This window comes from Metopolophium dirhodum, chromosome 1, assembly GCF_019925205.1.
Source record: "Metopolophium dirhodum isolate CAU chromosome 1, ASM1992520v1, whole genome shotgun sequence".
Lineage (NCBI taxonomy): Eukaryota > Metazoa > Arthropoda > Insecta > Hemiptera > Aphididae > Metopolophium > Metopolophium dirhodum.
This window is the reverse complement of record NC_083560.1, coordinates 53,408,346-53,433,292: the sequence shown is the minus strand read 5'-3', so window position 1 is coordinate 53,433,292 and position 24,947 is coordinate 53,408,346. Positions and strand designations below refer to the sequence as shown.

At 32.8% G+C, this 24,947-nt stretch overlaps 1 protein-coding gene across 1 annotated transcript in view; it reads left to right on the top strand.

Moving 5' to 3' along the window:
* Positions 1–24,947, top strand: part of LOC132935011 (zinc finger protein rotund-like) — a 66,616-nt gene that overhangs the window by 6,070 nt on the left and 35,599 nt on the right. The window contains exons 2-3 of the mRNA XM_061001443.1: positions 21,933–22,832; positions 24,207–24,573. Of these exons, the coding sequence (XP_060857426.1) occupies positions 21,933–22,832; positions 24,207–24,573 (1,267 nt within the window). The remainder of the gene's footprint in view (positions 1–21,932; positions 22,833–24,206; positions 24,574–24,947) is intronic.

Here is a 24,947-nt window from a genome sequence, read left to right as displayed (position 1 = left end):
AACAGTCGAATCCGTGCGTGTATAAAACAGTGGATCAAGTGATATACAGTATTACAATTAAGACCTTGATTTACGTTCGACTTATCGTAGGACGAGAGGAAGGGTGGGGTGCGTGGAAGACAATAAAAATTATAATATAAATCTACGTGGCATTATGATCATAATATCATTAGAAATGGTCAAATTATTATAACGTCATAATATTGTTACACCCGTGTTGCCTTGTATTTTGTGTAGCTACAATCTGCACTGATCATCAATATTTTACGGTAAACCATCGTATTGTCTATTAATACTATTAAAAATGTTACTATCTAATCGTTTGTAATCAATTTCCATCTACGATAACTATTTATTCAATATATAATATACAAACTTCATATTAAGGGGGAACTAAATATAATATTATTGTATTATGTGAACTTATTTCTAATAAATATTAAACCTTGAGCGAATTGAAATATTATCAAGTTTCAGAGTTCAGATACAAGGTTTTCGTAACTCATAACATTATGTTATTAATTATTATACTTATTTTATTGCCACTATAATAGTACTATATTATATTTTTATGTAATATGTATATTGTATAATCTATATGTAGCGCGAAATGTCAAAGCGCGATTATGCTGACGATGTCAATACATAATAAATAATGATGTGTCTCCATACATTTATAACGTAAAAAGGGTGTGTGTGTATTTGTGTAATATATTATTGTTATATAGGTACCTATACTCGCGATTTGAGAATACGCGACGTTTGTCGGTAGCTGAAACGTGCCCGGAACGTACAATGATAGAAACGCCTTTACACACTGCATGTATACGCAGTACGCACACACACACACACACACACACACACACACACACAAACACACACCCCAGGATTGCCAGACCTTTGCAATTTTAAACGATTCGCAGTGCGGCTAACTTATTTAAAGACTAGAGAAAAAACACGTTCAAGATTTTTATTTTTATTCCTCCTCGAAAAGGATTTTTCTCGTGCGTTCCGTTTATGGGCACTGTGCACTGTTTTTCATCAAATTTTGCTTCATCCGCCTAAATTGTTTTTTTTTTTGTATTTGCAGTGCACGTATATTGCTCGAACAATATATTATATATAAATTGATTGGAAAATATATAATTATGTTATAGCACCTTACAAATTAGGTATACCAAATAGTATAAAGTACGAGTGATAATACCTTAAGATAGTACCTAAATATTCATTATTTTGTTTTATTAAAATATATTTTTTTGGAGACAATTAACAGTTATACAACGCAGTATATATTGTTTAGTGATTAATGTTTATTTTCCAAGTTATAATGAAGCATATCACAATAGACATATGATGCCAGAACTTTCATAATGTTTTAACTCGGCCTGCAGTACACAATTTATTCAATTTATCTCTTTCAACAGGTAAATTTCCACTGTTATGGAGAACAATTTATGTATCTTCAATTTTTAAATGATAAATCAAAAGTTATCAACTATTACCTTTATTATAACTTAGCATTTTACTTCAATTATTACAACGTTTAGTTGAGCTTTTAAGATTTATAATATATAATATTCAATACAATATATTGTACTTTTGATGGGAAAATCAATCATAAAAAACTTTCTAAGTTTTCACTCATATGTTCTGAAAGTGATTGATTAGAGTGGTTAAGTTAATTCGATATTGGTATATAATATTAAATATAGGTACTTACTGATCTAAATCAATAATGAAACTGATAAATCAATAATGAAAAAATAAAGTTTAAAAGTGGGTGATCCTCTTTTGTTATAGTTTTAGTCTTGCCTCAATGAAAAGACACAACGCATAAAAATCGGAAATAATATAATATCAAAACATTTAAACATTTTTTCAGACTTGGCTGTCATTTATGATTTATCATCCTTATTTCCCATACTACTTTTCAATGATATTTAACATGTTTTTAAATGCTCTACCATAAATTACCCAAATTATTGTTTCCGATTACAATTATAATCTTAGAAAACGTTAATAGCTGGAGCATTAAGAATACTCCGTTACTGAATATAAATAAATACTTCCGAAGTTCCAAATAATACTATGTGCCGTAAAAATCCAATCATAATTAACTGCTCCGTAGTAATAATTTTTTGGAAACAGTAACGTCTATTAAAGATTTGGTTATTATTATTTCAAGTGAACTCCCTTGCGTTAACATGTAATAAAGCAATGCGTATGTTAGGTTTTATGCTCGGAAACTGTATTGATTTTAATGATCCTTGGAAAGTATTATTTAATGCATTTGTACGATCGATAATACAATATAACTCAGTATTATGAAATCCTTTTATAGCTACTTAAATCTACTCTAATCAGTAAGTTAAAAAAGTATCAAAATAACTTACTCCATAAGGACTTTATTATAAATTCGATGAGACTACCAATTATTGTTCAATTATATATCTCTGTTTTTTTTCTCATTATAATATTATTATATAATAATAAGAAATTCCTATGTAAGCTATCTATATCTACGGATATTTAAAGAATTTTTTTGATTATATCTCTCTAATATAACGATTGGGGGGCACTGATTCATAAGTATTGAAAATAAAATATTTAAATGTATATTTTATTTTTTATTTATTAATAACCATCATATTATGTTATTGGCCAGAACTATTAGACATTAGTAAACATATTACTCAACGTACCTACCATAATTTAATTCTACGATTCCGTAATAGCCATTTTGTATTTATTTTTGTGTTAGATATTAAAGCCACAATATAGGCCGTTAAATAAAATTCCCATGCATATCATGCATAGCATTATCATCAATATTTTGATGATAAAATTAAATTTAAAAAAAAAAAACAGGCAAGTGGGTAACACTCTGCTGCACATAGGGTGTCTAGATAAGTCACTGTAATTGATTTGTTCAATTTGAATTGAATGATATAACATAATTGTATATAAAAAACTATTCTGAACAATGACGGACCGTCAGCTTATAATATTACTAAGTATATTTTCAGATATCATTGCGATTTAAGTAATTTATTTTACTATTAGACATTAGTACTACCAGTATGTTAAATTCGTTTTTGCCGAAAAAAAATACTTTTGAAAATGTCTGTGTGAATAAAAGTAATAATATACTTTAAAAAAAAAGTATCCACAAATAATATTTTTAAATTACAACCAAATAACTAAAACTGTTATTCTTCGTTTTAATATGACTATAAAAAAATATATAAACACAGTTTTTTAATTTCAGTATGAACTATATATTTTAAGAATCCTTGTTTAAATTATCAATCCTTAGCAATAAAAATTTGAACTTTAAATACTTAAAAAAAATTTGTCAAACGACCTTTTAACCTTTTATCAACTACTATTCTAACAGCTTATGTGGGACCTTGCATTTAATTTTCAAGCATTTCGACCAACAAAAAAATGTATTAACATTTGTAGAAAAAAAACTAAAACAATTTAAATTGTCTTTAAATAGCTCAAAATGCAAAATGATACAAAATATTTAGAACATTTTTAAAATTTCAAGTATTTACTGTTAATAGCTATTAAATTACAATAACAAAATAACAAAATATTTCTATGAGAATTTTGAATGTACTGGTGAATCCAATGACTAACTTCAAACGTTCATAAAAAATTAATTTTACTTCTCAGTGAACTTTGTTTTTGGTTAAATTTAGGGAAAATTATGGGGAATCTTGTATTCAATTTTCAAGTTTTTTGATCAAACTAAACATTTTGATTGAAAATAGTTTTAAAAACCACTAAAAATCGAAAACTCAGTAATTTTTTGTGCTGTGATAATTTTCTATCAAAAAAGTAAAATTAATAAACAGACAATTAATCTAATAGTCCAACTACGAGAGCTTCTAGGAAACCCGTACATTTTCAAACAATTAACAATTATATTACATAAACCTATGAAAAAAAAACACTAACAATAATAATATGAAACTGTTTTTTATTTTTCATTTTAATACATAATTTTGTCCAAATTTCAACTTAAAATATCTACCTATATAAAAAACTGTGTTTATATATTTATTAGATTTTTTTGGTCACAGTATGATAAGTACTTATATGAAATATTGTTTTATCATTTTGAATAATTTTCGAATCATATATATTACATTTTCAAGTTTTTTGACAAATTATCCACAAGATTTTAAGAAAACTTAAAAAAATAGAATTTTTCTCTTTCCTATAAATAGCTCGAAAATAGTCAAAATATAATTCAAATTTGATCATGTATGGAAAATGGTATAGTGTCGCTTGGCTATATGTACGCGTTTGTAATATAAATATACGTAATACGCAAGACTCAAGTGTTCCTCAGAAGCAATAACGCACGGATAGGACTCTCGTGGGGCACTTGTCGCATTATATAACTCCGTGGTGGCGGTCAGGGGCGGTCCGGGAACGAGCAGGAAAGGGGTAGAATCAGAAGAAAAAACGCCATCGTCGTTCGTCGTCGTCGCCGTCGCCGCGCCCAAGACGGAAAAGGCTGCAGTGGCGTCGCCGGCGACGATGGTGGGCGGGCACGTGACGTGGGTAGCGGTAAAACTGTTTTGTTTTGGGAGACGATTGTCCGCGGAGAAATTAAACCTTGGAATCACACACACGGACACGCGCTCGCAGACGGTTAACAATCATAAAAGTATATTACCCCACTCGTCCTTCCATCGCACATTGTGGTGTCGTCGTAAAAGTCCTGCGGCGGTCCGTCTTTCATAATATATATTATTATATATCTCGGTTTTAGATTCTAAACCGAGAGAGGAATGTATTATTATATATTTTTTTTTTAATAGAGTTTTATTACGATTGCTTAGTTGTTTTTTAGCGCTCTCATTCCTCTCCTCTTCCGTTATTATTATTTTGTTCTTAATAGAACCGCCCGCGTGCGACCACTCGTAAATATATATATACTGCACGTGAGTCATCCGGTAAAACGATGTCAGTGTCGTCGAGGGTCAACTCTCGTCTCGGCCCTAGCGATGTACGCATGCGACGATGATGGCGTTACGCGGCGGTGGCGGAATATTATACGTACTGCAGTTAATGAAAATTAACTGCCGTCGCGGCGCACCGCCACCACCGCCGAACTTCCTCTTACGCGCCGCCGCTACCCCGGGGCCCGGTGCTGCTGGCGGATCGCGTTTTCTATAATTTAATACGCCGCACACAGCACACAGCACACAGCACACACACACACACACACACACACACACACACACACACACACACACACACACATACACACATATATGATATAAATATAAATATTATCATTACGATGTGATACTGCCGCTGCGCGCCAGACGGTATGTATATATATATATTGTCTGTCACGCCCGGTCGCGATAAATTATTCCGTCAAACGCAATTAGTGGGAAAATGTACAGAGACACGACATGCGGCTCATCGCCCCGCGTACCTTACTACTCGCATCGCGACCACTGACCTAACTTAGCTCGCCGGAATGTTTTTCGCGTTTGCCATTTTTGTATATGTATATTGTACATGGATAGCGACGAACGACTCACGGAAAATGTGGTATTTGTAATATACGACGATGAAGAGAAAAACATTGTAACCATGTAGTATATTATAGTGCAGTACACGGCCACGCATCATGCATGCTTATCCCTTTTTTTACATTAATAATAAGTTAATTCAAGTTCAGATTTTCTGAATTTTTAAATGATAACCTACTAAAATACAGTATAATATTTTTAATTACTTTAATGTTTATACTATATAAGGAGTGTCCAGCTGTGGCGATACAAACTTTTGTTTTTCAAATAAGAACCACCCTTTTTTACAGTAAATCATCTAGCAGGTGAACTTTTTGGAAATTTGTATTTATCTAAATTAAAAATAAAACAAGTATTTTAAATTTGAATGAATACGTTATTAAAAGAAAATTGGTGAATCACCTTGTATAAATATAAAACGTAATGTGTCAAATGGTGGTCCTGAGTTAAAAATTTTTTTTTATCTTTTATATTGTGATATCTTAAAAACCGTTTTGATGAATAGCATATTTTATTTTTTAAACTATTTAAAACTCCAAAGCTTAAAAAAAAATCAGGATTTAGTGTTTTTGATTTAGTTTTGATTGAATTTGTACTTGATAACTTTTTAAGGAATTGACTTTTTCTTTACTTTTGCCAGTTCAATTCTAGTAAGTTCCTACTAAAGTAACATATCGTGAATCCAAGAAAGCAACACTGCATTACAGTTTAATAGGTGTAGTATATTTACTATAAATAATTTACAAATAATAATACTTTAATAATCATAATTTACTATAGTGAATTAACAGTGTTTATTTTTTGTTGGCATTCCAATTATTGAGTACTAGTATTGTTACAAACTGATATAAGTACTTAAATATACCTAGTATATTATTACAAGTAACAACGTATTTATAATAGACTGGTTATGAAAAACAATATAATTACTACCGATATAATTTAATATATATCTTATTATTTATTAATTCAATTTTTGGTTCATTTTTGTAATTTTGTTTTTAATTACCTATATTTTTGGTTTAATAGACGATTAATCGTGGTTTGTTTAATCAAAGTCAATGTTAGCTTTATACCCTTTTATATAGTTTAAATCTCTTCGTAGATGCTTGATACGGTTTTGTGATGCAAAACTGATATATTATGTTACTGTTTTTGAACCTGTTGGTGACCTAGGTACCTATACGTAACTATGTATTTGGTGAACGTAACAAATATTCATATGATATTTTTCATGTAAATAATTATTTATTTGAAAATTGATGGTTGGCCAGATTACCTAAAAAATATACAATAATGGGTTTTAATACTTACGCACAATTAGTATATTATTATGACAGTTTATAACCATTATTGATTACGCATTTTAGATTTTTACTTTTATTACATACAATATACTACCTAAGATCCACGCAATGACGTATGTGTCTGTTAAACTCAAATAGAAGTTATGATCTCCATGAACTAATCACGTGCGTGCATGTACCTACAGTCAAATAAACTATATCATATACGGGGTTTAATAAATATGTGTTTTGTTTGATTTAAACCAAATGTATATGAGCTATAATAACTCATATTATTACTAAAACAATAACCGTAAAATCTAGTATATAGTTCTTTATAGTTCTTCAATTTTCGCTCAATAATCGTTTCCGGTGCAGTATAGATAACTTTTTAGGTTACAGTACAAATTTGTTTCAAAGTCATTTGAAATACTGCACAATAAAATAATTATAGTTATACCTATAATACTTAGGTATACGTTGTATGAGACACAATAATAATTAATAGTATTATATTGTTTGTCGATAAACATAATTGCACGTGTTTAATTTATTATGCTCATACTCCCGTAAACACATAAAATATAATTTGCATAATAATATGCCTATGACGGTATTGCAAAGGGTTTGAGAAGAAGTATAATAAGCATGTCTGATTATGTTGGGTTGCATACTGAACATTATATGATGATAAAATGAAAAGGGGCGAAGAAAGTAATTCTTGTTTCATAATTGTATTTTGACGTTAAATTATTTTACCACGATAAACAAAATAAAACTATACTTAATTTACGGAATTGAAAAAGTTTGAATCCCGCTTCATATTAATTAAAATACATTAACATTTTATAATAATTGGTTTTCATTTCAACTTAAAATGTTAGTGAAGAATATGGCTTGAATAACTTACTAGTTGTACACTTTTTATTTGTATGGAAGTTGAGACATTTAAAAAATAATTATAAATATTTAAGTGATATTCATTCAAAACCTCTGATTTCCAATCTATCCTATCTTAATTTAATAAATACTACCCAGCGCATAAAAAGAAAATGGGTCAAGAGACATTTTAATTTAATTATTATATAGAAAAAACACCAGCTAAGAATGTAATTGCATCTCTTTTATGGAACTATTATTCTTACTAACGAAAATAAACTCTTTCACAGACATGTTGAGACTAACAAAAAATAAATAAAAACTAATATGGCACCAAATTATCTTATTCTACACAATAAAACGAAATTAAACAAAATATCACCAATTGGACGTGTCACTTTTAAGTCATTCTCACCCGTCTTAGAATCGTACATCCAATATCTCACAGTTTTTAATGAATTGAGACGATCCCTCTATATGATGTGCGTATCAATATGAAACGCATTTCAAATTCATAAAAAACCTATTGTAATAATACTGGTAGGTATTAATTAAAGTTTTCCAAGCTCGCCCTTAAACTCTTAAAAAACAAGAAATAATTTGAACTCAGATAAGTTCTTATTATAACTGTATTATATTATAATTTATAATTGTAGATACTAAGATTTTCTCTGCTGAGTAAATCCAATGGATATTTGCTCTAAGTAATTATGTCACTTCATGTTATTTTGATTACTATAATTTTATTAGATGTGCTTTTAATATTAATAATATGTTAATAATATTATAATATAATATATATTTTATATATATTTTTAATAAAATTTCAAAGTAAAACCACAACGTTATTGTTATTTGCATAAAAATAAATCATCCAAAATGATCTGAACCTGCATGAATTCTTAATGACTTCATAATGTATTATCAGTCATATAAAAGGGGACAGCCCTCTCTGCGCAAGAATGAAGATAGGGCAGGCGTGTATTATATTATTTCAAAGTATATACTATATAGGCATATAACAATACACTATTTCATTGGATAAATGCATTTACATAAGCAGATCTCAGTTAACAACGTGTGTACGTATACCTACTACCCTCATTAAATGAAATATCTTTACATTGCTCTGCTAATTTTCGTGATTTTCTAAAAAAGTATTGAACTATTTGAAAAGTTATACTTTTGCAGAGTTTAATTTTTATTATGGTTTCTAACTGTACATTGACCGAATAAAGTACATCACATACGACAATCCATTTTCTTTTAAAAATTTAAAAAGCAATAAAATCTAAAACGGAACCAAATTCGTATTAAATATATAAATATCTGTGGAATACCTGCACGGCTACAGGTGTATTCCGATTACGATTTCAATTTTTCTCTTTTAAACTTAGCACTAAATTGTTTTTTCTTTGAATTCTATATTATGCCATTTGTTTCAATTACAACAATAAGTTTGAGTGGTAAAAAATAATAAATAATGACATAGAATGAAAAGACAGAGAGAAAAGGCTTCCCAGCGGAGGTATTTCAATAACTCTGTACCTATTAGTATCGCGCTTAAGAAAATCCAATTTTTTGTTTTTCAAGATGATTGTCGGGTTATTTACACTGTAGGGGTCTTTATGTTGACAGACTAAAAGTTACGTAGATATAGGTTACTAGCGAGTATACCGGTATACTGTGATAGACATTTTAACATTCATCGGGGTGTGTTGTTTAATATAACCGTACATACAATATACATACTATATAATATAATATCGCGACCGGCTCGTAAAGAGGTTATACGGTACGCGCGAGATTTAGCCCATTATGTATGTATTATGTATACATATAATATATATATCTACCTACGACGAGTTGCGCAGCATAAAGTTTTTCGGTCATCAGAGTTTTTAAACAGTTTAGTGGAGACATCAGGTGTGCTTGTACCGGAGACCACTCTGTGCTAATGTGCCTTCTACATCCGCCACCCTTTCCGCGCTCCCACGTATATAGTATGAATACTTATATATATTTACCCGCGTCACCGGCAAGGTTGTTATATTAACACGCCGGAATATTATTATCATCATCGTTATTATTATTATTATCGTGTACTTAATATATACGCGCGCGCGAACAAAAGCTATTCGGCATAATTTCGCCGCAGCGCGTCCTCGGCCGGCGAGTTTGGTTGGACGGAAGAGGGGTGGACGGGTGGTGTTTGGATGGTTAAAAGCAGTTCAGGTTGGCGGGATAGGGCGTATAATATTATAATATTATAATATATACAGTGCGAATAATAATAATAATGATAACCCGCAAATTCCGTTGTGATTATGGAAAGAGTCTTGATATATAATATCCGCGAGCGTATGCGCGATCCTTTGCAGGGCGGGGTGAGAGGCTGCGTAAAGGGAGAACAGGCCATTATCAGATTCCTCGGGGAGAGCAAATTATATACACACACACACACACACACACACACACAAATTATAATATTGCAAGTGCTCGAAAAGCGCATATCGTATACTGTTGTGTACAATATTATACATTATATATTATATATACACTATATTATATACTCTGAGAAGTATAAACGCGTTCACAAAAATACACTGCCGCACTATAGCGGTCAATCAACGCACACACACATCCGTAACCTTGTCATGATTATTATTATTATTATTATTATTCGTAGGCGTTAAATTACTCGGGCGAGATTAATTGTATGAAATTCTCCGGGTTTTATATTAACAGCCGTCGCGCCGTTGTTGAACTGATTATATACAGAAATGGGACGGCGTCGTCCGTGTAATATTGTGTGTAGGTACCTAATATAATGTTGGCGCTACGCAGCTGCAGTTCGAAGTCGCCTTATCGTCACCTTTAAATTTAATTATTATACATTTTTTTTTAACAAACCGAGAAAATGATATAAATTTAAACGTTTCGTTTGACAAGTTTCACATTTTAAATACCTACACTCGAAAAAAATTGTATTACGTTTTCGGAATATCACATATTGCAGGAATATAGCGTGCGTATAATATTACCCCCACTGTTGTTACAATTCAACAAGGGCGTGTCGACGAGATATTAATTTAAATTTTTTATACGCTTCATCGACGAGTGATAGTACGATGTAAACTATAATATAATAATATATAGTATTGTAGAGAACATTTCGATTTAAATCAAAGCTGAAATACACGACGAGAGCGATTGTGTAGTGAAGTCGTCTTCTTATCTGCGTTGACGTCTAGTATATTATAATAATATAGTATAGTACTATAGTATAATATAGGAACCCATATAGTTTATATTTTACCATATAGTATTGCTCAGACCAAATATTGTGTTAAGTAAATGTAAATAAAATGTGGGTCTTAAGTGTAGAAGGAATAAAACGGTGCCGCCGTCTATGTGATGTACATTATAAACACAATATTTTATATAGATGCAATGGTTTTATGACTGTACAATATTATATGTATTTAGTATTATGTCATAGTGATATAAGCACACACACACATTCACATTCACATACACACATAATGTATAAACAGGTATATAGAGCTAATGGTATATTAATCTGGTGGGATTACGGAAATGCAGACGGTACGACCACCGTCAACGTCATATTACAGCCGACTCGAGTTCGAGCCCACAACTACAGTGTATATATCGACAGAATCATAAAATAAAACAGGGAAAAAAACAATCATAAAATACTTAATGCTCATATTATATTTGATGATATTCTTGTTATCTGCTAAAATCCAATAAGCAGTTGAACGATTTTAAATTTGGTTTGGATTTTATTGTACTGTATTAGTCAAACATAAACAATTTTGAAGATAATAACAAATCCTAATCCATGTCGTTACACCGACTGATAAAACCCACTTAAGACACATAGGTACTAATACGTAAAATCGGTGTGGTTTTAAGATCGCCATTTCAAGTTTTATTTCTTACAAAGTCATTCGGTAGTGCCCTATAATTTTTGACAAAATTCTTATGTATATTATATTCGTATATATTTGTATATCTCTGACAGATCTAACGAGGAATATGTATATAAGCTTAGGCGTTTCTTAATTTTCTTTACGTATTATTATAATTGATTGGACGATTTTCTTGGTCCGGGTGACTTGCGTGAATAATGATAAGCGTGATATAAACATGGTTTTCATTTTACATGTGGAAATGATCGGGCTGCAGATGAAACGAGCTATCTATATTGTATACAATATAATATATACGTGGACGTCTTGAACCTAATATCAGCAACTAAGGAAGAGGTCATCTGCAGTTATCGGAGAACCATTTTGGTGGTTATTTTTTTAGATTGTTTGTATTTGTTATCTACTGTTTGTGTGTGTGTGTGTGTGTGTGTGTGAGAGAGAGAGAGGGAGAAAGATAACGTTAGGGGCAGAGCAGAGAGTGAGTGAGATCACGGGAGGTGAAAAAACGATTTACTCTGCAGCAGTGCAGTGCCGACCGCCGGGAAGTTGAACGCGTTTATAACGGTGTGAGTGGAGGGTAGGGTAGGATTGGATATATATATATAGGGCGGGTCTGGTAATGACATACCACCGCCGGTGAAAAAGCGCCAAGGCTGAACCGGGCCGAACCGCGACTGGTATTTGTAATTAAACGCCGACGGACTGCGAGATAGTGGTTGGACGGGCGGCGCGGGGCGGCCGGCGAGTTCATTTATACACTACACGCGCGACGGCCGAGTGGTGTAATTACTATCGGGTATTCCGCCATTTTTCGTCATCCATATATATATATATATATATATATATATATATATATATAAATGCAGCGGTGGCGGATAGACCATCTCGGGGGCCCGAGATTCCTGTTTCATCCCTTTTCGAATCCATTTTGTATAATATAATAATATATTCATCCCAAAGTATGTATATATATATATTATAATAAATGTGTTTGTGTGTGTGTAAGGAAAGGTGGAGTGGGTGATATATATAATATATATAGAAACGCTGAAAGAATATTCTAGACACGCAGAGAGTATAGGATATATATAGAGATATAGTCTGCACTGTTGATGATGCTGCTGATGATCTGCATATTTAATATATACCCTGCCGTCGCCGTATCTGTATAACTTTCCTTCACGCGGATCTGTGTGGAAAAGCATGTATAAATTATTACGATTCTCAGATTGAAACTAATTAAATCAGACGGTTAGCCCCGAAATGGTTTTACGTTTCCTTTCTCCCACTCACTCTCTCGCTATCTGTCGTGGAGCACTTTACCGACACGTCTTTGATTGTATACACGCGCGGACGTCATAAAGTCAGATGGTACGATATTATATTATAATAGAGATCCACAGCTACACGTGCCTGCCCTGCAGCGAATCTGGAACACCGATTTCCATTTGTTATTTTTGATCAAAAATAGTTTGAAATTTATTTCTTCAAATTCGCTGTAGGTATAGCCTATACATGTATAATATAATATCATTATTGTTACAGAAAATAGTTTATTACGCAAAATATAGTAAATAACACATTAAAAAATATTTAATTTTTAATTAATGTTGTACTTAAATACCTATAACCATAATTGAATATTATAATATAGGTACCTATCTACACATAATTATACAGAGCGTTTATTTATGAAATATGGCGTCGTTACTCATTGCAATGAAAATGTACCAACTTATATTAGGGTGGTCCTTATATTGGACCAAGTTAGTAGATTTGTTAGATTGGTATGAGTCTTGATTTATAATGACAATTTACAGTTATGAGTAGGTATAGTTAATATATTCACTAACGGATATCACTCTACAAAAAAAAAGTAATCTCTGCAGGTGTATATGACATTAATGGTCAAGTAAAATCGCAGGTAAAAATATCATAGACTGAAACTTTTTGACTCTAAAGCAATAGTGTAAGTAATAATAATATACATTATACTTATATAGGTAAACATATATAGCTGTAGACCTGTAAATTAAAATGTTAAAACATGCTAGTTATTTTTTTATAAACAAACGTTTATAAGAAGTTGTTTTTCTTATAAAATCGATCAAGATTATATTATATAATATTATTATATTTTTATGCCACGTAACATTAAGAACATATACCTATACATATTATAATCTGTTGGGTAGATAAGTAGTTGTCACGAGCCCACGAAAATCACATTCTGAGAGATATAGAGATATAGAGAACCAATAAAATCTATTGGTAATAGCCATATAGGATACTATATCACTAGTGTCTTAAATATGTATCATGATCACTGTCCCAAAGATTAATTCGACATTCGTCGGGTTTTCACGGATTCAAAATCAAAACAAAACCAAATAGGTAGGTACATATAATATCATAATATTATAGAATGTTGAACGGAAACAGCATTCGCTCTATCGTTTGAAATCGTATACAATAACTACTAGTTTTTATTTTTTGTAATACCTAACTAATAAGTGAACTTTTTAGCTTACAACGAAATATTGTCATGACGCTTTCAATGACGTATTTAAAACTTGTCGTTAAGCCTACGATTACTTTTATGGTGGTTGTTATTAATAGTTTTATTATCATAACGGCCATACTTGATACCAGACATGTACATTTTATGATGCTCTAATTTCGTTTCGATATAATATACGATTATGAAATAAAAATGTATTACGTTCAAAGTAGTCATAAACCAAACTTACCCCCGATGACTGTGAGTAATATTTTATATGAAGTAGATTGACGATGAGAGAGGGAGTAAAAGAGGGTGGTGATAAGAGGGAAGACCGCGTGCGATTTCTATACTTTTTGATATGAATTTCGGGATTTGCGAACGATACGTGACGTCGAAAGGATTATATATAAAATGAGGAAATAAAAATGAAATCTATAATTGATAAAATAGGGATTTACCACAATGGAATTCCAATTACGTACGTCGTTTAAAGGATTATGCGACCGGACGAAAATTAAAAGCTCCTTGGCCGCCAAACGGCTAATGGTCGTCGGTAACGGCAATAGGGAGATGATCTCGGCTACCACACGTATTATTATATATATCATTTATTAACCTACGCGAACGCGCGTGCTTTTTCGACCGTTTGATGTCGTATATTATTGCGAAAGGGGTGTCGTAATCGAACACAGTGTATTATTATTATTTGAGGACATTTAAATATCATTAAACGCGAGAGGGTCGCCGAACAGTAAACGAAAAGAAATAATAAACGGCCGCAGGAGAATATATCGTGGAGAATTTGTTTAAAGCCTTTCTAGATCATTACCTCTAGGGTTAAATACTGGGTCGATTATATATATATGTATCGATGTGTGTGTTGTATCTGTATATATATTATGTACCCTCGACATAATTTCTATATATATACCCTATTGGATTTGTTACAACAAATCGCCCCCGTGGCCTTTGTGTTTTGGGTCCGGAGGAGTAAAGGAAAATAGAAAAAGAGGGACTCGCTCGCGAACCGATGAATACGGTCGCGATTTTCGAAACAGATGTTTTCTGGGTCATTCGCTCACTCTCCCCCGCTGCACCGCCCAACAAATTGCGAACGAGTAAGATTATTCACAGTTTATGTACATTTATATACATACACACACACACACACACACACACACTTATATATATATATGTGATGATAGATATATATATATGTACACCTAATTTCAGCACGGGGGTATAGTCTCGGAGAGGGCGTGCAATAACGTTGTATTGTTATCGAATCGATTCGTTCGCGTGCATGGGGTTTGAAACAACTGCAATTAATCATTTCGATTCACGTGACAAGAGCCTAATTACAAATTATTCGCATAGCCCAAGTCCGTAAGTATATTATATATATTATATACGTAAAGCGATAATTTCACGACAGCCGCGACGTCGTGGGTTTTGGAGGTTGTGACGCGTATGACCGCACGGTGACAAACGCCCGGCTGGGTCAGCCGTCGACACTCAAGACATTAGACAATACTTCATCGTTATTATGATAAATGAGTATTAGGTAACAATAATATGTCCTAAACGCTCGGTCAGTTCATCTTCTTCGCTGGTATTATCCAGTGTTATCTTCGGTTTTTTGGATTATTAACAACTGGACGGCGGGAAAAACAATCGCTTTTTGAGGAACTTTACTATACATAGGTAGGTAATTTTTTTGGAAATATGAAAATTCTACAAATTAACTTTTATGTTGGTAATGCATTTATAAAGTAATTTACTAGTAGTCCGCTTTTGATTTTGTTGATTTATCACGAAATTATAAATAATAACAGTTTGGTGTGAACGAACACCAATACACCATCTATAGATATAATATAGATATTAGACAGGTATTGGGTACATAATAATATATTCATAAAATGATGACCAATCATTATCTGCAATGTAGATTTTATTTATTTTTAATCATAAAATAAGAAACGAACAAAATGTTTACAACTGATCTCAGTATATATCGTATAAACGAACGCCACAAATATGTATGATATTATGATATAAATTAGCATCATCTAAGTATTATATTATACATATTGCACAATTTTTTACCATTTATACATCATTGTCGCGCCTCATTCGCAGCAAACGAACAACATTATATAGTGTCGCTTTTTAGCCAAACGATCAATCAATCTGTGGATTAATATATTATATCACTTCATATTCGCACTATAATAATTATATCGAATCGTACTATAAAAGTTTTATCTGTATAAGTTTATCCTTGAATTAATACACGAATTAAATCCAATCCATGGATCAATTATAGAAAGAAAAAAAAATAGTATTAATTTTCACACTGATTTATTATAAACCGATGAGTGGAATCGTCATAAGATGTTTGTGTTGAGGAATTAACGGAATGAATGTTACAAGATAATGTAATAAGGATCCCATTCGGACACTCGAGTGTTTTCACACTTGATTTTCATAATTGAATTGATTTGAATCCTTACCACTGATTTATCAATATCACGAATGCAATTAAATATAAACCATTCGCTGACTTATGTATTAAATATCACTTGAAAATGAACTTGAAAATCATTGTTATTTCCGTCTTTATATAATATAAATAATATTCAAGGGATTTCTTATGTCCAGGAAAAAATAATTTCAAACAATCACACTCATTTTATTCGACGGTAGTAGCTGCGTTGTTGGTAATAAATAAAGTTATCTGCCAAACACCGAAACCGTATTCGAATTTTCAAAATCGATCAGCGAACACTGAACACATATTGTTGTATACGTAGGCACTATAGACAGTAGACACAGGTTTGGAGTCGAACGGTAAAAGAAATCATTATTATAGTTTATAGTTTTATGATACAAATTGCGCTGTAAATATTATCCGATCGAGTAGTTGTTCGTGTTTGCACATCATCTGTCATAAAGTTAATCTCGTATATAAATATATATTTAACGTGGTTGTGACAACAGTCGTAAAATAATTTACAACGTAATACATACTACGCGTGTACAATATATTATTATTATCATGTGCTGCAAATACGTGTAACGTTCTTCCTGCAACAAACGAACTGACAAGTTAAAAATGTACAATATACGATCGATATGTATAGAATATAGACGATTATGCGTCGTACAGTGCCGATCACTCGTAAATCTAAGACGGATCCGAAAGCAAGTGTCGAGAAATCACTCTCGTAAAGGCGTTCCGGTTGAAAATGTTAAATTTATGATATTCTGTGCCTATTATAGTATGTGCATCATTCAAGGAGCATAATATTCGTACCCGTATTCACTCGTCGATAGCGCCAACGAATGTAAATATATCTGGAGCACTCACGATGAAATATGAATAATTTCAATAGAAATGAATAAAGAAAAGCGAAAAGATCTCGTATAATATATTACTGTATAGTTTGGTGTTATTACGTCATGTTTTCGGTTGCTAATCGAAAAAGCTGCGAAACGATTTAATATAATATAATGGCTCGAAATTAAGACACGTCGTCTGTTCAAGCCACACCGCCGACAAAGGTGTCTGACGTACATTTTTCTGAGAAACGTCATTATTATAATATTATGTTGCGGGCAGAGGTGTGTATTATATTTAGAATAATATAGTATATATAGTTTACACATAATATAATTATTGTTATAGCTAGGCACTCATCGCGTATCTTTAAATCATAACCGGTAACATGCTGTAGGAAGTCTTAGACGTGACTCAGAAATCGCTATTTGGCTTAACCATTCCCAATATTGCACTATCTGGGAATGATGTTATATGTTTGTCAATATGGTGATTTCCGTACAAATAATCGTATCATGGATTTGTTTTTCAAATAGGTATATAATATACGTGGTATATTATACAACAATATTTAGTATACCTACCTATGTTGTATGTATTTTATGAATATTGTACTTGAAGCGGCCGAGTTCAACGATTCAATATATCATCGAATGATCGTGTGATTTTAGTATTTCACAATCGTGTCGATTTTTAGCTGTGTCGAAATGTAATTGATATATACTAGGCTGTTATTTTGTATGGTGAGAGGAGGGGTTGGTTATTCTAAAAATGTAATTTTTGTTTGCTATTTTCGTAAATTATACCATTATGGAGTTTAAAAATGTATCATGTTTAGCAATAGTCGTATATTAAAAGTATAGTACATAAACCTAATGCTGATTTGAAAAACTGTACCTATCATAATAATATGATATTAATAAAACTGTATCATAATAGTTATAGTATATAACTAAATTTTTGTAGAATTGTAATATAAGCATATGTTTTAGTGAAATTGCAATCAATATTATTGATTGTATTTGTTATTGTATTATTATCTTGTAACAGTTGTTATTGTCAACTTTAAAGCAACAACTTTTTTCACCATCAATTAATAGTTATTATTTCATGAAGAACCATGACGGTGTGACGAAATTTCTATTATATGTGTAGTCACCCTTGAATGAGTTTTTACAATAATTTATCTTCAAGGGTGCAAACAATTTGTGTGAAATAAGTATTGTTATATATCAGTTCTAAATAAACTCAATACAACAACTGTACACGAGTTATCAAATTTATAAAAGTATCAAAATCCGTTTTGTTTAGAATAACCATAACTTGTAAAATTGGTCTGGCTTAGGTGCTTCATTTACGATATTATAACAGCCGACAGTGTGTGCTGTCTCATGTCTATGACCAGTGTTCGGATAAGATAAGTATTTTTTTTACCTAGATAAAGATATTAAAGATAATGGAACTCAAATGTATCTAGATAGATATGAAAGATAACTTAACTCATATTTATCTAGCTAAAGATAAAGATGAATACTTATGTAACTAGATAAAAAGAACGTACAATTTTTTGTTTAAATGGGTTTTAAATTTAAGTATACTTTAGTTGAGAACTAGGAACATAATAATAATAATAATGATAGAAATAAAAATAATTACATTATTTATAAACCATAAACTTGGTTTGAGAATCTGTATAAATATTTAAAATGCGTTTGTACTATTTCACGATTTTTATCAACAAAAAAAGTATCTAGATGAATTTATTTAGATTAGTAAAAAAATTATCTAAGATGAACGCTTAGATACCTTGTAACTATTTATCTAGATAAGATGAAAAATGAACAAATAATTATCTAGATATTCATCTAGATAAATTTATGTAGATAAGTCTGAACACTGATAATGACTTAGATTATACTATAAAAATATGAAAACGTAATATTATAGCTACTAGGGAATGAGTTGCAAGCTTTAATAGATTTATATATAGTGTTTTTTTAACGTGAGGAACTGTATAAATGTTTGTTGATTGGACTGATTGGAGAGAGAGAGAGAGCAGAAAGTCAAATGATGTCCTAGCTGGTACTATAGATCCAACAAATGATGATTGACATATTATAATATATAAATATTATTAGAAATACAAATCATAATGTAGTGGCTCCTAGATGGTCTTGGTAAATCGTTTGGAAGTGCGAACGAAACTCTGCGAGGGAATTAGACATAACATTATAATATAGATTTAGGTAAGTATAGGTAACGATAATAATAAAAAACAATGTTCTCTATTATACGTGACTGGGTCCTGGGTGGACGGTAAAAACGATCGAAAGAGCGCCCCTTAGCGAGAATAAGGTAGGCACCTATATCGGACGGGTATATTGCACGCGTTGTCGTATCGAATTTATTATAATTTAAATACCGGATGGTGGGCGGTTTACGGGTGGTGGTGCTGGTAGGTCGTGAGGGGGAGTGCGACGAAGACAAATAACACACGACAGTCATCTATAATATTATATACGGTTTATTGCAGGCGTCGTAAATAATAAAACCGTGTGTGTGTGTGTATATATATATTGTTATTTTATTATTATTATTATTACTGATAAAAATTGACGGTTTGTTTATCCGGGCGCACACGGCAACCGACAGTCGCGGCTCCGGCGTGTGTAGACGTGATGTGTTTGCTTAGCGTTCTATACATATATCTAAAACACGCAGAACGTCATGCGACACTGCGACAGGCTGTATATAACGCAATATTTATATTCATATATAAATATATATATATACATTTTGTATTATTTATACACGTAATGCCCTCTCCAGGTATATGCACTGCGACGTTATGATAATTTATGAGTGTGTGTGAGTGCAATTGTATATAATTTGGTGCGGGTATAATTTTTTATTTTTTTCCCAACCCTTTTCGGGTAGTTCATGCGACGTATATCGGGGACTTAGGGACCGCCACCCGGACCACACTTCGAGTAAATATTGGCACGAGGGGCACCGCGAGATAGCTACACTATACGGCAATCTAAATAACGTTAACGATTTCCTCGTCCGTCTATGCGTATATCATTGTTATATTATGAGTTGTGCGTGATACATATACAGAGAGTGTTTCAACCGCGTGTTTGGTATCGTACACCCGTTCGCCAATTATTTATGATGCGCGTATGCAGAGCCGCCCACCTCCTGTTTGAGCTTTAAAACTCACCTGAATATTTGAATGAATATTGGTACACTGTATTTTACTTTCAAAATGCTTGTATAATAATTACCTTTATATATAGCTCTATATAATTTGACCAACTCAAATTTTTGAAACGTAAAAACAAATATTTTTATTAACTACCTTTTGTTGAATAATATGATTGTGTTTTGTTATGGTTGGGTTTGAGCTAATTTTCTCCATAGTATATGGATAGGACTTTTGTAAGAAACGACATCTATAGGTAACCTACTAACGAAGTAATAGAACTGATTAATAAATGGATCCCAAAAGGAACTTGACACAGGCAGACAACTGACTGACGTGAAGAAGAAGAAGTTGAATAATATGAACCATGGTAATTGTATGGCCTTCTAATAATACGGCATCATATTGTGTGAAATCATGTTTCAAACATTTTGATTGGAAACGATTTATTGACCGGGACAAACAGTATGGTAATAGATGCAGTTGGTTACTGATTACAAGTACCTATATATGTGATACACAAACTAGCTTTTATAAAATAAATTAATTTGTACATGTAGGTGGTCCACGCAATTAACGTATATATTTATCAAATATAATAAAATCTGGAGAGGGCAATTTATAGACAATTTATAAATATCTATATAATATAGTATAATATATAATATGGGACCTATATTATAGGTGCCTAGGTACTGGCAGTGATGTTTTGATATTTTTTTCTTTGTATATTAACCCGTCTAGATGACGATAGGTATTATATACGTATTTCTTATGATAAATATGCACTATAATAAAAAAACTATGATAGTTACCTTAACTTCCATCGATTCTCACATTATATGCCGATAAACATACACACATAGGTAAATCCATAAAACCATCATATATTCTATCTATACAACTCTGCCTATCCATCTATATAATATATTAATATAAATATAAACGATTGTGCGCGTTTGTTAGTACTTCATAATCTCGAAAACTATAATAATACCTATCGAAATCATATTCACATATAATATTAGGTTTGGTTGGTGCTCCCGTTTGTTTTTGTTTTAGTTGAGTACCACCAAAAAAAAATTATATATTTAGGTACCTAGATAATAATTTCCTAACTGGGAATACAACATATTTTGCTGGGTCAGCTAGTTATTTTAATAAAGAACTATATTTCGTTCTGTTTCCAGATTGCATAAAGTTCGGTATCAGCCGCCTGGTGGAAAAGTTCAACGACAGCCGTTCGGCTTACGACACATCGTACGCAGCGAACAACAACAACAACATCACCAAGAGCCTCAATGTACCAGATATCGATAACCGTCGCGGTGGCGGTGACGAAGACGATGACGAGCGAGAAGTGAAGAGGGAGTCAGCCCGGAAGATATGGTCACCGGTGAGGAGTTCACCATCGCCATCTTCGTCGTCCGAACTAGACGTGGAGAGCCGGTTGGCGTCGCCGGACATCGACGTGACCAAATGCGGTACCACCCCGCCACCACCAGCGCAACCACCACAGCCCATCGTATCTATGGTACAGGTGACTGCCCGCAAGCCGCCGGTAACCGCCAAGAACTCGGAGGCGTTTAGCGTCAGTGCGCTGCTTAAGCCAGACGCGCCCCGCACCATTAGACATCCGTTCAACCACCATCACCACCCCCATAACCAGCAGCAGCAACACCATCAACAGCACCACCAACAGCACCACCACCAGCAGCAGCAGCCGCCGGCCATGACAGCCGTCGATACCATATCTGTCACAAGATCGTTGCTGTACCCTACCGTCCAGTTCCCAGACCTGATCAAGGACACCAGGAAAGAAGTGCACCTGCACCCATCCGCAGCCAACACTCTGCTTCAGAAACACTTTTCCGGTTTCAGCTTTCACCCGCACTTCTATTCGGCCGCCAACATGCTGAACCCATCCAGTGGTTCGCCTGAGCACGGTGGAAACGGCAGTGGAAGTGGCGGAAATGGTGACCCACATACCGACAACAATCAAAACCTACTCACCAGCTCGCTGTATCTGAGTCTAGGCGCCGTCCAGGCGGCCGCTGCTGCTGCTTTTAGCCATCCTCTGTCCACAACAGGTAAGTCCACGACATAATTATCCCAACTCAAGTATAAATTCTCTACATAGTCTTATTCTCTATACTATAAGGCATATAGTGTTCCGCGCATTTGTGTCTGATAGAAATAATTTTCCGCAATCGTTTCTGCGTCGGGTCAAAAGTAGAAAATGCTCAATACTTTTCTTAAGAACTGGGAAAAACTAACGAAAATCGGTGGCGGCAAATGTGAACATAATATATTATAATTACATTGTATAGAGACTATTGTCAATTTTATGAAACTATATAAGTATCATCTAACTGTAATTTTATATTTGAAACATTCACAGTTTTTATTTTTTTTAAATTTAAATTGATTTATATTAATGTTTATATAAAATGTTTGTTTCTTGGCTAAAAAGCTTGAAACACATAATCATTCAAAATTTCTTATACTTGAAGAAACAACTGCAATTATATAATAACAACGTATATTGATAGTTACATTGTTTTATATAAAGATAATTTTGAACTATATATACCTTCTTTGATTAGATGTGTCTCATTCACTCCATAGATTACAGTTAAAAAAAATCGTAATTTTAGTTTTAGTCTATTGTTTCGATTGGTAGTAATTTTTTGGTTTATTAGGTATCAATTAAGAGAATATTATAGCTATAAGCAATTATAAATAAATAGATAGAAATTATTATTGCTCCAATAAAATGTTTGAAATTACATGTACGATGTACCTCTAATATGTCATTATCCATAATTTATGTGCGTGATTAGTTATTACTTATTAGTATGAGGGTTGCTAACGTATTATTGTGGTCGTTGATTAGGAAATAGGGGGGAAGGGTTCTTTAAAATGACCTTGGCGCCAATATGTGTTTACTCCTAAATTGAATAGTTACAATATAATTTAACTGCATATGTACTATTAGAAAGTTTCCAATTCAGTAGAATAATTTGACACATCTTATAGCACTTTTTTTAATTTTATAAAATCCCAAGTACCTTGAGGAATAAGTTAAACTAAAAAATAACTTTTTTATTGGTGTAGAATGATTATTATTGTAAATAATGTTTGAAATCGAATTCAATTCAAAAATTTGCATTTGGTGGTTGGCAAGATGTACATATCTTATTTTCAAACTACGTCAAGACTATTGCAGTATATGCTAGACTAAATATACTATAATATCCTCCCATACATTGACCGATTAATATAGTTTAGTATCAATTGTCAACATTTTCTTATTTTTGAATCAATTAATTATGATATAATATTATTAATTGATGTGCGGGGCTACTCTTTTATACCAAACCGAGACAAATTCCCCCTTTGCTGCCCATAACCTAACCTTCGTCGTGAGGTGTATTAAAAATGACTTGCTTGCCATATTGCAGGCATGAGTTCACCGGCGGCCAATCCGTTCCATTCGTCGGGCCAACAGCAGACTTCCGGCGGTGTGGTGGTGCCGCACCCGTCGGCCGAGGACATGATGAAGCTGCGTCAGCAGTTCGCGCCCGGCGCCAATCAGCCACTGGCCGCAGCGCCACCGTCGGACCCCGGCGGCCACATGCGACACCACCACATGTTGATGAGGGGCTCCGTCTTCGGCGACGTGTACTCGTGCATCAAGTGCGACAAAATGTTCCCGACATCGCACGGCCTGGAGGTGCACTCCCGCAGGTCGCACAACGGCAAGAGGCCGTTCTCGTGCGAGCTGTGCAACAAATCGTTTGGCGCCGAGATAAGCCTGAACCAACACCGGTTAGTCGTGTCCGACCCGTTCTATATCGTAATCATATTTTTCCATCGTTTTATTATTAACAATTTTGCAATAATGATATAATATTGTATTATATTGTATATTGTGTTCTACATTTCTACTGGATTTTTTGATATTCAAGTTATACACACTTATATACACATATTTGCTACCTCTATACGTCTTACCAATAAAGTGTCATATATACCTAATATATACTACGACAACGGTAATAACTTTTATTTTAAATAAATATTATAAAACTATGCAAATTATACGTGGATTTATCTGCATAAAACAACATTTTATCCACCACAGATATTAGTGCTAAAGTCCGCCAATTTTGGGCTGTCAATAATTATAAATGTTCGATCAA